We start from the raw sequence: 18,815 nt of genomic DNA, 5'->3' as shown, positions 1-18,815 counted from the left end.
TAACTTTTTCTAAATGTGGAAACTTTTAAATGATTTTTAAGTATTTAGCTAGGGTCAGACATTTATGTAATTTGAAGAGTAAGCTGGCAATTTGTACCTTTTCACTCAATGTTTAGTGTTTGTTTTATTCTTAAAGGATAAGGGAGAAGGAAATATAAACGTGGTACAAAAAACACATGAAACACATTAAAAATAGATAAAATTTCACTAAACTTAAAACAATTGCCTATCAAGTGACACTGGTTGTCAGACAGGAGAGCACAGTGGTTGATGTCCTTCCTGCTATGCACAAAACCCTGGGCTCAATTCCTGTCTTACAAAGTTCATTACTTAATTAATTAATAAGAAAAATGGCCCCTGCACTTCCTCCCGCCCTTACCACCCAACGAGGCTGTTGGCGGCAGAGTCAAACCTGGAGGCTGCCGTGCTCACTATGTCAAAGAAAAAAGAACTGAGTGCTGAAAAAAAGAGAACCCGTATGAAGGAACTGTTTTTTGAGACAAAAGATGTATTCCAACAAAAAGACCTGGAGAAGCTTGCTCCCAAAGAGAAAGGCATCACTGCCATGTCAGTGAAAGAAGTCCTGCAGAGCCTGGTAGACGATGGCACGGTTGACTGCGAGAGGATTGGAACTTCCAATTACTATTGGGCTTTTCCAAGCAAAGCTCTTCGTGCCCAGAAACGCAAGCTGGAGGAGGGAAGCCAGAAACATGCAAACCTACAGAAGAGCACTGAGAAAGCTACAACTGGCCGGCAAGAGACAGAAGAACGAGCCATGCTTGTAAAAGATCTTTCTTCATTTCAGAACCAAAGGGATCAACTTAAGGCAGAAGTTGAAAAATACAGAGAATGTGACCCACAAGTTGTGGAAGAGATACGTCAAGCAAATAAAGTAGCCAAAGAAGCCACCAACCGATGGACTGATAACATATTTGCAATAAAATCCTGGGCCAAAAGAAAATTTGGGTTTGAGGAAAATAAAATTGATAAGAACTTTGGAATTCCAGAAGACTTTGACTACATAGACTGAAATGTCTGGGAGAAAGGATCTGTGAGCTTATGAATCGTCAAATCTTAAACATTCTGTAACTAATGGTACTGAATTTTCATCTATCTGTTAACTGTTTATCGTTTTACAATTTTAAATAAAGTATAAAATAAGAATGTTAAAAAAAGAAAGAAAAATGATATTGTCAAGAAAGTTAAGAGATGCTCTCAGAATAGGAGAAAGTATTTACAAACCACATGTCTTATAAGAGTAATAAAAAACTGAAGAAAAGAAAAATAATCCAAAAGATGATAAAAAAAACTTTATAATCTGTAAGTTATCCCTCAATAAAAATGGATATGAAGAATGAAGAAAGGTAGTAATATATATATTATATGAGTTTCATTGGATTTATTCTATATAGGAGATTATATTCTTCTCAGAAGCCATAGGAAATAAATAAAAAGTCCAGTTTCAGGTGTGGGATACTTGAGTTACTGGGAGTCTTAGAGACCTCCTAAATAGTACAGGCTATGGCCATTGTTCTTGGTTACCTACCATAATGCAATGGTAAAACCCTATTGCTGAAGACAGCATATATATTGGCCACAAGACATGGAGAAATCCAGTTGGTACTGACTAGGAAGCATCTTCTCTGCTGGCTAGCTTTCATAGTACTGGAAGATACTATGTAGGCATCTGGGAATAAATAATTAATAGTCTTACTCAGTTTTGAACTCTGTGAAAGACAATAATGATCAAAGTGGAAAGATATGGCCATGGATGCAATAGTTTCATATGTTATTGGGGTAACCAACTGCTTTATGATTGGCTGTAAGGCCTACTCCACAGGAGGAAATTCATGTCAGGCACTGTAAATCTATCCAAGAATCCATGATTGGGGAGTTCACAGGCCCCACAGTATCAGACTATCACTAAATTTGTACCTTTATACCATAGATTAGTATAGCTCTCAGAACTCATCAGAGGAGTTTCTTTGTGCAGTGGATAGTGGCTAATGTAGAAACTTTCTAAATAAGGACTTTGCATCATTTCTTTATGATTTGTCTCAGAAGAGAGGATTCACTTGGTATACCTAAAGATTGACAGAAGAAGCCAGAGATTCAGACTAAACTGTCAACATATGGGATGGTGTCAACCATGTGGAGGGCTGTACTTGCCCATTCAGTTAATCTTTTCTTGAAGTGTCCCCTCTTTTTCTTTTCAAAATTCTCCCTTCTAAAATTTACTCTAATTTACAGATTGGTTTTAACTGTCCTAGCTGCTAGTAATCCTTCTATAATTTTCTACATTTTCCTGGAAGCCAGACCAAAGAGCTATGATGATACAAATCTCAATGTATTGTGTTACAAAGTAATGTACAGGTAAGCCAGGCTGTGGTCTTATTTGTTGGTTTGATAAGTGTGGGTGAAAATCCTAAATACTTAAGGTAGTAGTTAACTTAGGATCCATATTTGTCCAGATTTTCCTCTCTCATTTTAAAATGATAACACCAGGTTACAAATTAGAAGCCTTAGATTCAGCATTTGACTGAGAAACTGAAGAACCATGCGATTGTGGGAGGAAACCACTGCAGTCATTCATTAGAATTTTCAGCAGCAATCATGATCAAATTAAGGCTTTCCATTAAGGAAAGGAAGAAATCCTATTCTTTAATTAATAGCAAACAACATTAAATAGTCCTTCTCTATAGTTTCATTGTGCTTAAAGGGCATATTGGATTGAAGAAGTCACGACAAATGCTCAGGGCAATGAGTTTTCAGCTGCAGCAACCAGACTCAGAGAGTCAGAGCCTCTTAAGACTTTATAAGCACTGAAATACTGCTAAACTTTTTCTTTCCCAGAGATTTCCACTTATTATGGTACAAGTGACCTTTAAAGTTCCTCTTATGAAAGATCTCATGAATACTTCATCAACCAATCAGCTACAATTGCAACAGAGGTATAACTTTCTTACTTACAGGCATAATTGAAACCTTGATTAGCTTCCTCAAGTAGTTAGGTGACTCAGTAACAGACACTGAACAAATATACTGATAGCATAGCTAGATGGTGCTTAGAGTCTTGTTCTAACCTATGTAAATATGGTATGAATCACAAATGTATCACGGTCACAGGTAAAGTAGAAACCAAACAGAATCTCTCTTCTCCTTAATTCTATGTTCCATGCTTTCTACAGACAATGTTGGTCTTTGTCCATCTCCTTTCTTCTCCCACATTTTTTTAACCTTCCACTGAAATTCTGCTGCATTTGTATGTCTGGCAGAAAAAATCCATTTATTACTATTCAATATCCTCCCAATCCTTTACAAAGCCTTATATACTAACCCTTGGTACAAGGAAGGTCTCTGACCTTGTCTCGCCATTGTCTATTATCCTCCAGTCTCATTAGTGTCTTTTGCTTAGCTTGAAATTTTATACCTATATTCCCTCTAGGCTCTTACACACCTTCATCCAGTCTCTTTTTTGTTTGTTTGTTTGTTTGTTTGTTTTTTGTTCTTGGAGCTGAGGATCGAACCCAGGGCCTTGTGCTTGCTAGGCAAGCACTCTACCACTGAGCTAAATCCCCAAACCCACCAGTCTCTCTTTTAATGTCCCCTCTCTCACTACTTCTTACTCGACCACCTTATACAATAGAACACCCTAAACTCTGTCTCCCTCTTCACTAATATTGAATTCAGAACATAAAAGGTCAAAGCCTAGTTAAACTTTCTATATACTCGTTGGTTCCTTAGAATTAGCAGCTGGAGCTGGTTGATTTACATAATAACAGTTTTCAGCCTGGGAGTTCTCAAAACATTAAATTACCAAGAACATCTCCACACATAGTTCCCCATACACCTCATATTTCTTTATTGTAAAAAATCAGAGCAGCCTTGAAAAAAACACTAAGGTACTTTGGAAAGGTAGCTTTCTTTCTAACCATCTATAGGCTTTGGGTCATTGACATCTATCTATACCTGTTTTCTTAGGAAACAGCCAATGCTGAGTGTTTCTGAGTGTTGGTATTTGTGACTTATACTGATGTAGCTCAATTTTCTGCCCAGAAAAATTCCTTTGGACAGAAATTAGCATGTAACTCAGAGCCTCCAAGATTAACAGAAAAGATGCATGCTGATTTTGGAAGTGAGGTGTTTGTTTTCAAGGAGATATTTACAGGGTCCTCAAGCATTCATACCATACAGCTTCTCAGTAATCTTTTTTGTTGTTTTTTTTTGTTTGTTTGTTTGTTTTAAGACAAAATGTTTTCTGATTTGGGTAGACGGTTTATATAAAAAGTTCAGTGAGCTGATTCGATAAATGATTTCCTTTTGGCAAGGGACAGGCTCCTGGAAGAAACTAATGTGCTACAGGTGAGAAAGGCAGCTGAAGGGAATTCAAGTAAGCGCTCAGCAAAGGAGCCCTCTTTTATTCTGCACAGCCACCTCACTGCTCATACTCCTCAGGAAACAAATAAAAAATTAATGTGTCTTTCACTTGCAGTACATATCTGGAGGTTTGACAGACAAACAGATCTTTGCACACCAGCATGGTCGTGAAGAGAATCTCAAAGGTAAATTATTAAAAACAAGAAGACGGGAAAAAAAGACTGTTATGTGCAAATCTCCTTGGATATTAAACTTGCAGTTGGTTACAAAGCAGTCATGCACCAATAATGATGGTTGGCTGGGATCCCCAAGGCCTTTTTTTAAAATTTGCCTTACAACTGCAAAAACATGTGATCTGAAGTTGGAGGAAAAACTGTCTGTCCTGTCACAGTCCATTAGAGTGCTGAACTATGATTAGCTAGAAGTTAATCTGCAATCTGTTGGATGGAAAAGCTTTTCAAATGCTTCACGTTTCAGCAGACATTTTTGTAGTAGGAATGTGAGCATCCATCTTTGCATCTTGGAAAGAAAAACAATTGAGTTCAACATGTCTCTATGGACCACTATTTGATTAAAATCCATGAAGCACTTTGAGTGACTATAGAAAATTAATCTATAACTTTTTTGAGCTAAAGGAAGAAATGAAATTCTGAAGTGACTGATAAAATATTTTAATGTAAAAACATCTCAGGGAAGTACGAGTGGAGGAAAACACAGCAGTGTTAAGTTAGAGTTCTGTGGCCTGTGTTTATTGTCTTACTACTGTGTCTAAGAAGTTAGAAGAAGCAGCATAATCAATAAGGTTTTGTTGCTTTGCTTTTCAGAGGATTCAGTGCATAGTCTGATACAAGTTATGAACCACCAAGCCATAGCTCTGGCCCCTCAATAAGGTTCTAATGTGACCAACTGAGGTGTAGTAAGAAGTGTGAGGCAACTTGGATGAGTATATCAAGTTACCTTGACAAGTAGAATTTATAGACTTGCCCAATAGGAACAGTCCTCATGAAATGTGAGCCTGAGTCCTCCTCTAACATAGAGTTCCATGATCTCCCAGAGGAACCTATTCTGATACTGTATCACTTGTACAAAGGAAATACTTCCTTATTTCTCAGCAAAAGATGTCAGTTTTTAGGCTTGTGTCTTGTTTATTGAGCTCTGTGTAAAAGAAACCCAGTCAAAATCTTCCTTTACAATATTTTCCTAGAGGTGTAGCTTGTCTTCAGGACTCTCCACAGAAGTGAAGCTAACACTCAAGAGCAATACAGGAAATTCTTTTCAGTTCATAATGGGAGGGATTGGGGAGGGATGGGGCTTAGGTCCTTAGAGAAAAATCCGTGGTCTTGATTCCCACACCCCCAGGCTCAATCCTCCTGCCTCACCCTACTGAATGCAGCAATTAAACAATTCAGTGTCCATTTCTGAAATAAAAAGTCCCTCATGGATATCTTGTTCCCTAAGTTTAATAACACTTGGGTACCCCTCTGGGTTGTTTCTACCTGTTAGACATTATTTTTGAATTCTAAGTTTCTCCATTCTGATATGCCTTCCCCCCAAATAAGAACACAGAGATTGAAACAGTAAGAGGTGTGCTGTTCTAGTTCTACCAGTTTTGGTGCTCAACTTATTCTAAAATACAGCATCTATCTTGTAACATTTTCAAGTGCAACTGTAAAGTTAGATCGGTTCCCACATATCTGTTGCAGCCATCAATCCTCTTTTCAAACAGCCTCCTTGGGAGGTCATAAACTTATTTTGGTGAGGGCATTCATTTGTGCTTGAAATTCCTCTTTCCCAACTGAACTCCAAATCTACCTAAATCAGTTGCATTATCTTAGATTCACATTAGTTATAAGCAGAGATTTTGTTACTCTGTTCCATCTATTGTACTATAAAACTTAGTTTAATATCATTTTTGGCTATTTCCAGAAATGACAGCAACCTAAATTTCAAAGATGAAGTGCACCTGGTAAGATCTAAAATGTAAGTGTTCATATGCTATAGAACACTCAGAGAATTCTAAAGCAGAAGTTCCCCAAAATTGGAAGACAAGGTCATTGTCTTTTAATAAAAATAGTAAGAAAGATAAGATTTCTTTGACTAAACACATTTCTGGTGTGTTCTTTATTTTTATTTTTATTTTTATTTATTTTTATTTTTTTGGTTTTTCTGTGTAGCTTTTCACCTTTCCCTGGAACTCACTCTGTAGTCCAGGATGGCCTCGAACTCACAGAGATCCTCCTGGCTCTGCCTCCCGAGTGCTGGGATCAAAGGCGTGCGCCACCTTATTTTGTAGTGTATTTGTACCTGGCCTTGTCTCTATACTATTTGTTTGATGTCCTTAGTTTACATTTTAACTTCTATCTTACTGGACTTGATTCTATTTTTGATGCAACATATACATTTAATAATGTTTTTTACTTCCACCCCATCTTATTTTGAATGAAATACTTTTCTCTGGATGATAGGAGATACAGTAACAAAAACAGAAGAGGCAAAGAAGATAAGAAAAAAATACTCTAGAGATTTTTGCCTTCAGTGGTATACAGGAAATATTCATTCATTCATTCATTCATTCATTCATTCATTCATTCTCATGCATGTTTATCACAGGTTCTAGTCCCTGTATGAGGTTTAGTCACTTATGGTTCTGTGTTGTGACAGAAAGAAGACAGAACAATGTTAAAAATTTTCTGTGGCTCTATCTCCTAAACTCAGGTTGGGTACTGTCTTAATGGTAGATGGACTAGTATCCTGGAGTATACCATTGACTTCTTTTTAATCATATTGATAATGAATGTCACTCAGGAAGGAATAAAAATCTTAGGGAATAAGGTGATATTTCTTTCTTTTGGACTACAGGGAACTAGTTCTTTCATAGAAGTAAATTAAAATGGTTGAGCTCAATTTTCTTTTCACAAAGCTATCTTGATTACCAGTCACAACTCTGTGCTTTTCTAAGTACAAAGTGATTGTTTGCTGATTTGTTGTGCTATCTTCCAAACTACTGACAGCAAGATGTCCTTCAAGTAATTATGGGGTTGTATCTTTCCCTTTATTGATGCTGTCTGAACAATCAGAATTATTTTCATACACACACAGACACACACACACACACACACACACACACACACACACACACCACTCCACACCATGCCACACCACACCAGACAATGGAAACCAAGCAACACAAATTTTGAAAATGAAGCCCTCATGAAAACATGGGAAAGTAAGATAATATGGCACTTATGGGTCACAGTGGTCCATACATTGAGCCAAAACCAGTTAGATTGTTGGTAAGGAAAATGAAATTTGTAATAATTAGAAGGCGATAGGAGTCCTTATATGTCTTATCTTTTCTTAAATGGGAGACTCCAGGACTCCAGGGTATGCTTCACTAATTGCCACTGAAAAATGTGCATATATATATATATATATATATATATATATATATGCCTATTATATGGGTTTCACGTTTCACATGCATTTAAATGTCTGTCCATATATTTCTTTTTTGAAAGTTTACTTCAGCCTTGCCTACTTTTGCAGCCTCTGAAAGGGGAGGCTCAGTGTCAGCTCAGTATACTTCAGGTGTGATATTCTTTTTGGACAGACACCCTTTATTTATATACTTATGTATTTCTGAGCTACACTCTAGCTCAGGCTGGGCTTGCTACGTAGCGTAGGCTTGCCTTATACTCACAGCAATGCCCCTGCTTCAGCCTTTAGAGTGCTGGCATTATAGACATAAGCCACCACACCTGACTCTCAACAAAAAGTTAAGTACATATAATGCTTAATACAGATGAGGCATGCATAACTATTTCTTAATTAATGAAAACTGGGCAATTAATTTAGTCTAAATACTAGGTGAACATATAATGGACAAACAATATTCTTGAGTTTTCTTTATTGGTGGTTTGACCCTTTTTAAAGAGCTTAAATCATGAGCTGAACAACTTACATGAAGAGGCACACTCACATATAGCATCTCACTGTATATACAAATTTGAAAAAAAGTTGGAGAAGAATTAAGGAAATATGTTAAAATTTGGAAATGACAAACCACAAACAAAAGATTAGTAACTAATCTCAAGGACAACTGGATTAAGGAAAAGAACTATATCCATGGACATAACATAACTACTTACTTAAAGGGGAAGTTCACTGGAGAGATTCCAGGAGTCAGAATGCCAAGAGAGACTTAAAAAAGGACTATACAGATGGTAAAGTAATGGAACCAAGTCAGAAAAGTGCTTTCTATTGAAAATGATTACGAAGATTAGCTAGTTTGGTGCAAAAGAGGTACAGATAACATGCTAGAGTCCAAGTCATAATATAATCCCTTAGATAATTCCTCCATTTATATTCTAGGATATTTTGTTCCCATAATTAAATATCACTGAGTCATTACTTAATAAAATAGGAAAAATAAAATGAACACACAATTTACTTTCTCTTATTGATGTATTGGGACTTGGATATGCTAAAGCTGAGAGTGTTGATCTCTCATAAAATATCTGCAAATAATGCACTGTGGATCATTTAAAAAATGAGTTTGAATGAGATACAGGTCAGAACTAGAGACATTTTGCTTTAAAATCATCCTTCCAAAACTAGAAATAATAAGGGTACTCTTATATACTAGTGATTGCATTCTGGGAAATAAGCCATTCCATCTGTATATGCAAACTCTAGCTACATTCCACAATGTAAAACACATCTCACTAGTGATTATATCTTTGATCATGACCTAGATTTGGCTGAGTAGCACTGCTTACTTAGTGATGGGAATATCGTTTGCTTACTATGCTAATGATCTAATGCCCTTTCCTTTACCTTCCTCCTCCCAAGGTAATATGCCATTATTTATAGAGGAATTTTCTGGTCTCACCATTAATCTTCTGTTTAAGTTGCCTTATTTATTGGTAGAGAGGGATTTTTGCCATTAGGCTTGACGTGTTGGACAAATAACTTGCATGAGGATTTAGGGAGTTTACAGACACACTGGGTTTTATATCCTGTACAAAATTTTGCAATAATAAATGTCATATTTTAAACTTGTCTTCTTTCAATGTGAACTTCTGAACAAAATATCATGCATATTCTAGTACATTGAAATATCAGTGTTACTTTCTCTATCTTGTGTTTATATTAAAGCATGCTGAAGGAAAAACTGGCTTTCATTATAACTAAGCAATGGAAAAATAATTAGATTTTATCATGTTTACCTTATATGGGGATTTCTGTTTCATTCAAAGTGTCTTAGAAGAGGGCAAGAGTTAAAGAACCAGAAAGACAGGGAAATTAAATGATACAGAAGGCAGGACTTAGGATAGAGTATGGTGGTTCTCTCCTCTAATCCCTGGACTTGGCAAGCTGAGGAAGGAGGATCACTAGGAGTTGGAGGTCCACCTAGGATACATACAGAGTGGCTTTCAGGCAAGCCTAGGCTATAGAATGAGACTCTGTTGTAGCTGGAGACCTTCTCTCCAGCCCCCGTCAAGCCCTGTTAGTCTGACAGCCCACTTATAAAATAAACACACAAAACAAAAAAAGCACACACACAAACAGAATGTCGTGGGCTGGAGAGATGGCTCAGCCATTAAAGGCTAGGCTCACAACAAAGAGTATAAAATGCAGGTCTACATCCCATCAATAATTATGTGTGGGCTATGAGGACAGCTATATTCATAAAGCAATAATAACACAAAAACATGGAGCAATCAATTGCACAGATAGTAAGCAAGACATAGCAGAGAAAATAACCACTGAATAGAATATTGAAGGACAATGATTTTTCCAGGTGGAAGACAGGTTGTGAGTATGATAATGTGCTGCTTAGTTTTTGTCAACTTGTCTTAGTTAGGGTTTCTATTGCTGTGCAGAGACACCAAGACCATGGCAACTCTTTATAAAAGGAAAACATTTAATTGAGGCTGGCTTATAGTTCAAAAGTTTAGTTCATGATCATCATGGCAGAAAGCAAGGCAACATGTAGGCAGACATGGTGCTAGAGAGGCAGCTGAGAGTTGTATATCTGGATCCATGGGCAGTAGGAAGAGAGAGCGACACACTGGCCAGGCTTGAGTTATCCAAGACCTCAAAGTCCACCCTGTAGTGACACACCTGCTCCAACAAAGCCACACCTATTCCAACAAGGTCACTCCTCTTATAGTGCCACTCTCTATGGGATAAGGGGTCATTTTTATTCAAACCACCACACTTGGGAAAGAGGAACACACAGTTGAAAAAACAAACTACCTCCATCATGTCCTGAGTGCATGTCTGTGGAGCTTTTCCTGAATGATTGATGTGTGGGTAGTACCATTCCTGGTCATGTGGTCCTGAGTTGAATAAGAGAGCTACCTGACCAAGCTATAGAATGCAATGAAGAAAGCAGCATTCCTCTGTGGTCTCTACTTCAATTCTGGCTTCCAGGTTTCTGTTTCTGTGTTCCTGCTTTGGTTTCCCTTGATGATGGACTATAACCTGTAAGCAAATAAAGCCTTTTCTCCCCCTAGTTAGTTTTGGTCATGGTGCCTATCTCAGAAACAGCAAACTAGGACAAGTAGGCATTCGAAGCACAGAGCACTGGTTGGGCAACTTAGTTTTCCAAAGGCTTCCCAGTGCTACATTAGGCTTTATCTATGGGCAGTCACTGAAAGTTTTTGAAAAGACAAGTGTCCTAAAGATATCTATAGTTTGGGAAAAAAAAATCTATCTTAAAGCAGCATGACGTCAGTTTGAAGAGTGCTAACAGTAAACTCATGACAAATTAAAAAATATTGCAGTAATCCATGGGAGAGATGATGAATATTGAAACTAAGGTATTTAAAATGAGGATAAAGATAAGATGGATTTGAGAAATATTTTAAGGCACAAACAATGTGAACTGGAGACTGAACAGATGTAAATAGTATGGAAAAATAAGATACATGTTTGTGTCACTCACCAAAGAGAATATAGTAGTTAGTTAGGAAGAGCTGTATAAAGTTACATTTAGAATATACCAAGTTTGTGGTAGTTGTAGTGATTCTAGCTTGAGGTTATCAAGCAGACAATAAATTTGAGTCTAGAGTTGAAGATTAGCATTGCAACATAGAAAAGCACAGAAATCAGAGGAACATATACTACCCAGAAACATTATGCAATATTTCAATCAAACTGTTAATACTATTACACTCATAGTAAGGCTCCTACTTAAGATTGCAAGGAGATTGTAGTCTCTCTTCCACATGGTGATATTATCATCTTATCAAATCCCATTTATATCATGTCTTACATAATCACCTATCTCCAACTCCAGGGGACATATTTCTAATGGATATCAAGACTAAGAAGCACTGTCTTCATTGTGGAAACTGATGATTGTTCTGGTGGTCATGATAATATGTATACTGTGTTATAATGTAAAATATGGGGCAAATGGAGTATGAACCATTTATTGTGTACCTGCTATACTAAAGGTACCAAGTGTCTTTTGTCTCCATGGAAGAATATGTGGTATGAATACTATAGTCTGAGCAAGATTGTAGTCTCACATGGTAAGTCTGAGGTCACCTCTGTAGGCATCCTGTGTAACAAGCAAGATGAATGCAGTTTCTGCTTAAGCAGCACTATACAAAGAAGTAAGTGTCAACTGAAACAAATGGAAACTCAGTAGCTAAACTGACCCTTTTCTGCTTAAAAAAAAATTGGAGGTTCCCATGCCATTAAGTGATCCCCATTCTTAAGAGGGACTGCACTTGAAAGGTAAAACTCAAGAGACTGATTTCTATGAATTCCTTATGAGAATTTCCCCTTGTATCCTTACTTTTAGGCTTTCAACTTTTTTTTTTCAAGGCTAGGAATTGAACCCAGAGGTTCCTACATCCTAGGCAAGCACTCTACCCCGAGCGCTCGCTCTCTCTCTCTCTCTCTCTCTCTCTCTCTCTCTCTCTCTCTCTCTCTCTCTCTCTCTCTCTCTCTAGGTCCTGTACACTTTTTAAGGGAATTTGAGGAGTTGATAGTATTTTTAGCTTTGTGTGTCATGTAGCCTTTGACTCAGCTACACAGCCCTGTTACTGTAGTGGAGAAGCAGATAGGAACAAAATACAAGGAAATGAGTATGTTTATACACCAATGTATGTTTATTTAGAAAAATACAGGGGAGGTTAGATTTGCCATAAGGACCTTCATTTGCCTGTTCTCTAATCCATATTAAAATGGAGGCCAATCCTAGAAGGATGCCAATTTCAAAACTGAAGATCAGAAAGCTGCATTACCAGATCACAATAGGTTAATCTTTTTTGGAATGGGAGGAGAATTCTAGACCCATAAGATTACACAGCCACATATATGGTGTTCTCTCAGAGGTACAAGATTCTGCCTCAAGTATTTCCTCCATCAGTTGGCGGTACTGCCAGAAGTTCTTGACAGAATTGTTCTACTGGATTAAAGCACTGTCCTGAATTTAAACGGCATGTATGTAATAAAGAATGAGTGACACATTATCACTGCATTGGTTTACCTATCAACTCACTGACAGTTGGCAGCGAACAAAGACCAGGGGGAAGGAATTCAAGATGAACTCAATGTCTTTGTAGGTTAACTATATATTTTTCATTCTTTTGGCACTAAAATATGCTTTTACACCAGTATATGTTTTGCTATCAATCTCACCTTTTATCAGAGTTTCTTGTCTAGAAATTTATTCAGAGGTGCTAATGCCTAACCTAAATTTGGGCTACCCTGATAAAGACACAGAGGCTGAGACTGAGATGGTATTTTTTAATTAGTACTTATAACAGCAAAGTACTGTTTTTTTGCTTTGTTTTCTATAAATAAAAAAGGTTTAAATGTGTAGTTGATGAAAGCAATAGATTTACAAATGGCATTAGGAAGAGTACAGGTATCTTTCCATGGTTTTCCTCCTCAATTACCTTTAACCTTTGTCTAAAGCAGGCACTGTACCATATTAGTAGGTAATGTTACAATTTCCATATCCTCTAGATGACAGAAAATAGTGTTAATATTACTTACAAAAGGACAGAACCCTTGGCAATACTCTTCTTCTCACTGTACTTCTTCTATGCCACATAGGATACACACCCAATGATACAGGGTTTTTAGGGAAGCTATCTAATTGTAATGAATAAAGTCTCCTAAATAGGGATATTTAGTGAATACTATATTTAAGGGAGAATTCATAACATGAAAAGTAAAATACTTTAAAACTTTGTAACTAATTGATACAGAAAATGGTTAAGCTATTATTAGCTGGCCATTCTGTTTGGCTTGGCTTTTCTTTCCACAGTACTTATGTTCTAACATGTAGCATAACTTCCCTGATTATGTTTATTGTATCCTTTTAGCCCCTTGCAAATTATGCTCCATAAGAACAGAGAAAATTAAAGTTACAGTATCCAGGCCCAGATTAATGTCTTCACAAGTAAGTACACAATAAACAATAATTGTGTGTATGATAAAAAGTGAACATGCATGCTAGAAGAAAACAAAAACAAAACTACATTCTGCTGAAGACCAACAGGGAGGCATAACAGAAAAGCAAATATACAATTCTTTCTATTTGTATATTTCTGAACATGTCTTAACTGTTTAGACAAGCACTAGTATGCTTTTTCATAATGAAAGTGATTGGCTTACCAGTAATAGTTCCAATACCATAACCTGTCGGTATTGTTGACCCAATCTTGGATAACAGAATCTGAAGGAAAAACCTTCTTAGAAGCTTCTGGAAGAAATTTTCTCCCCAGTTAAAAGAAAAAAGTCTTCATAGTATGTAATATCCTCTTATAAAATATTAGTACATGTCCATATGATGTCTGGAATAAGTGGGTAACAATTTTGCAAATGCTAGTCAAACTTCCCACAGTGACGAAACAGACATTTTTTTTTCAATAAAGTACTGAATCAACTGCTTTCATTCCATATTTCTTGTAATTTAAGAGTGCAAAACTATACTCTTCAGTCATATTTTTATCATGTTTTCTCTCATTTCACTGCCAAAAGCATCCTGAAATACTATGAACAAGAGCAAACACCAAAACATGATAGCCTGTTCAAAAGCCAAAAAAAATTTTTTTTTCAAATATAAAAATACTTGAGCATAATATGTATATCCATAAACAGTTACAGTAATAATTATAAGTAAATTTCTATTTATTAAATCTGTTATCAAAGGGGCTACTTAATACTTACTTTGCTCAGTGTTTAAATGACATACACTTTTTGAATGTATTGTATTTTAAAATTTCAAGTATAGTATTAAAAACATTCAGATGAGGAGGATATGTTACAGAGACTTCATCTTACAGTTTTTTATAAGTCTTGTATTTTAAGCTAAAGAGCAAGTACCTGTGTAAATATTTTCTGGTAGATGTCACCTAATAAATGAGGAGGGTTTATGAAACTAAAAGTAATTAACATTCAAATTAAAGTTTAAAGATTGTTGTGGGCATCAATTTGTATGTTCTACCTAGAATAGCATATTGTTCACCATTACAATTATGTTTATAGTTACATTCACATTTTAGATTAATATTGTAGTTTTTACATATCTCTTATTTATGCAGTTAAACATATACCATTTCAAATTACAGTCTAGTTTCAGTAAGTTTGGGTCATTTGTGTACTACTTGTGTAATGTGAAAATTAAAATACAATAATGCCATCAAATTGAATCCCCATCAGATAGAACAAGGACTAAGAAGGTTCCTCAAAGAACAGACTTTGAGCAGCTTACATTTCAAATGCAAAGATTTAAAAGGCTGGCTGGCCCATTTCCAGCTTTTGAGGAATGTCATTCATTCCTTGGTTTTCCCCATACACACTCATAAAGAATACCAGGCAAGTCTGAATGCCATAAAAGAGTTCTTGTAGAAAGCAAACACAAATAATAGTTGTTTCATCATTAAGATTATATTATGGTTCAAGCATTTAAAACAACAAAAAGTTTAAGCGACTTTATATCATGCTATTAAAATTTGGATCCAGAGGAAAAAAACAAGGGAAAAAAAGATGTATATATTCACATAAATATATTCAGGATATTTGTTCTCATTTTAAATCATAGCATTAGTTTTGTTAGGGAATTTTTTGTAGTTACCAGTTTTTATATTATAAATAGTTTTCATTTTTAAACAGACACACACTGTAGTTAGGTAAGTAATGGTTTTAAATCAAATGGCACAGCAGGTACTGAGTGCTAGGTAAAGGCTAGTCTGAATAGGCCCAGGTAGCCAGCCACCAATTATTGATTAAAGGATCCTTGTCTTGAGCAAGTATGATGGGTGTATTGTATATAAAACAAAAGCAGGATTCCACTGGTCCCTTTACAGGTGGTTTACAATGGCCTTGATTGTCAGCATGCTGCCAACACCAGGTGTTGTTAAAAAAGACACCATCAATTCAGCCAATTAACATTTTTTTTTTTTAAATCACAACTGAATACATCACCAATGGCAATATCCACTAATTTCTGATGGGCATGTCCACACGGGCACAGTCTATTTTCACAAGTTAAAAATTTTTAGGATTTAAATTTTCATAATACATTCTGTCTATTTTAAGACAAACAAACTTACATTTTAGATACCTATGTGCATGCCTGGAAGGATATATGCCAAGGCATTAATAGTGATTATATTTTGGAATGAATCACCAAGTTTTTAAAAATTTTGTCTGTATGTTATTAATTTCCATACATTTTGCATGCATCGCTGATGATAAAAATATTAAAAACTTCCTCAACCAGGATATTTTCAATAATGTAGAAAATATTAGTAACCTAAAACAGTGTTTCCAAAGTGCTCTAATTTATCTAGCACACATTTTGCTTGTGAATTTAGATTTTCTGAATGATAACTAGTAAAAACAAAATTTCTTAGCAGATAATCCTGAAGCAGGGTTTTTTTTGTTTGTTTGTTTTTTGTTTTTGTTTTTGTTTTTGACTCATATTGGTATTAGTTGAGGGAGGCTATTTTGCATATTATTGGCGTTTTTCACATGTTGGGCTTTATCTTCCAGATGCCATTAGTACCTACTCCTTGACTGTGAGAAACAAAAAAGTTTCTAGATATTGCCAAATGTCCCTTGGAAGACAAATTCACCTTTGGTTGAGATCCATTGGCCTAAATTAATACCATACAAATAAATCTCTCAGGGTTGCTTTTGCTAGATAATCTGCCTCAATTGCCCTATTGTTCAGTCCAGCTGTCAGTCCATAAGAATTCAATGAAGCTTGGTTACTGCTCATCTAAGCATATGGTGGATAACCTCTAGATCATAATAATTAGCTGTTAACTACTTCTCTAGTCATAAAACTGTTGTTTTTCCACTTTGAACTCAGCATGGAGCTCTAGGAAATAATACATATTTACTACTAAAGAAACATCAAAAGGAGGTTGAGGAGAATAAAAGAAAGAGAACTTCTTTGGTCATAAAGGAGCAAAAACTGAATGCACCCACTTTGTATATGCCTCTCTCTCCCTCTTGGAGGCTTCTTTAAATCCCACACAATGAAAGCAGGTACACTTTGTGCTTACATGCTTTCCCTATGAACTTATCCTCATTCACAATTTGTTTCCATTGGAGTGGAGTTCTGGAGGGCAAACATTTTCAACTCATTTTCTTTGGAAATTTAAGTTCATTTATTGTTTTCTTAATTCATTAAATAATTCATACATACCCATAGTTATGAGCACTGTACTTAATCCATGCAAGGGAAATTACAGCTCTATACACTGGGGCTAGAAAGATGGATAAGTGTTTGGGAGGCCTCTTGGAGGAAGTGATCTGAACAAGTTGATCAGTAACTGGAGGAGGTAGGAGGCAGGGGAAAAGGAAAAGAGGAAGATAAAAATTGCTCAGTGGGCACGATTCTAAGCAGTACTGCTTTGAACTGGCTGATACAGTGGCTAGGGAGGCTTTTCTGATTAAAGATTGATTAGTGAATAAACAAACAAAGATGAAGCAGAATGAAAAAAAACTGAGAAAGCAGCTGAGAGGTAGCAAGGCTTGCATTAAGCTCAAGGATTTTCTGGTTCAAGTTACAGGAGGAATAATTTGGCAGATAGCTCCAAGAGACCTTAAGGTACCTTTTGCCAGTCTCAGGAACCCTAAGAAGGTCAATTTATAATCCTATATTGTATATATTATAATTCTCCTACTTCTTGGATATAACTAAAAAAAACTTATTTATTGGAACACTTCTATGAAAAATTCTATATGACATGTTGACAGAACTAAAGATACTGCATTTTGTGTATTGCTTCGAATTCTTACTAGACTTTAATGGGAAAAGAGAGCATTAAAATGATTTTGCTAATATTTTCAGAGTTAACTATTTGCCTTTTAAAAGGCAAAATTTAGCTTGTCATATACAATTCTGGCAGTTTTTAGAAGTGGTTTTAGAAACATTTATGATTCTTTTAAGTTTTATAATATTAATTAAATGTGTATACATATATTTAGAGACCATTCATATTAGTGCATTTTTATGATGTTGCAGATTTTGGGTTTTCTTTACATTATGTATACCATTATTACATATTTTATTAGCTCTTTATGATATGATGGTTAGTTTTCTATACAAGAAACAATCATATCAGAAAATAAGGACATCCGTTTCTAGCCCAAAGTAAACAGTCAAATGGAATACAACAGTTGATAGCTGACAACTTTTTGTAAAGAAGAAGTAAATTATAGCCATATATAATACACTCAAGTCTTTCCAACACAGGTGGGGAATGAGGAATTCTGGTAAATATTCTATTTAATAGAGATACCATATATTTTACATGGATCTCCTATTTTCAAAGAGTTGCAATAGATCAAAATATACTGAAGGCTATGTAGCTAGGCTGGTCCCAGCTGAGCTCAAAGGGAATTATCTGGGTGTGTGTGATTAACTAGAGGGATTTGGTCGGCCCTTAGGGCTATATTTGCATGACAGGATTTATACTGACATTTTATTTATTCCTGGCTTCTAGGAAAAGGAAGATATAAGCTTTGATGACCGAACAAAGGAGAGGAAAGAGAACAGTGAAGGGGGTTTATGGTATTAGAAGGTCCTTCAGGTGTCTAGGACTTAAAGCACTTTTTAAAAACTCTAAGGAGAAGGGGATCCAGAAAGATGGGAAAGGAGCTGTTTTTATGAAGTGTCCTATGAATCATGACTACTTATGCACTCAAGCATTCGTTGCAAAGATTGGTACAGTAGGAGACTTTACCCTTAGACCTGGGTCCACATTTCTTTGGAAGGTGCCTCCAAACAGCTTTATCAGGAAACAAACCTGGTCCAATATGGCAAATTGGAAGAGGCAAAGACTTGTTTTGCTCAATCTCCTAGCTGGCTTGTGAGCAAATGTCAAAGGGTAATCATAGGTAACATGTTGTCAGCTTGTATGCAAGTATGTGGTAACTTCAGATGCATCTGT

General features: G+C 36.0%; 2 protein-coding genes across 5 annotated transcripts in view; one reads left to right on the top strand and one right to left on the bottom strand.

Moving 5' to 3' along the window:
* Diaph2 (diaphanous related formin 2) overlaps positions 1-18,815 on the bottom strand; it is a 747,093-nt gene that overhangs the window by 179,156 nt on the left and 549,122 nt on the right. The gene's annotated exons all lie outside the window — the stretch shown is intronic.
* LOC118574487 (meiotic nuclear division protein 1 homolog) lies at positions 434-1,030 on the top strand. Its single transcript, XM_036175406.1, has one exon. The coding sequence runs from the start codon at positions 434-436 to the stop codon at positions 1,028-1,030; it is 597 nt and encodes a 198-aa protein (XP_036031299.1).

The sequence above is a fragment of the Onychomys torridus genome, chromosome X (assembly GCF_903995425.1).
Source record: "Onychomys torridus chromosome X, mOncTor1.1, whole genome shotgun sequence".
Lineage (NCBI taxonomy): Eukaryota > Metazoa > Chordata > Mammalia > Rodentia > Cricetidae > Onychomys > Onychomys torridus.
Note: the sequence above shows the minus strand (reverse complement) of the source record. Positions and strands in the feature narration are given on the sequence as shown.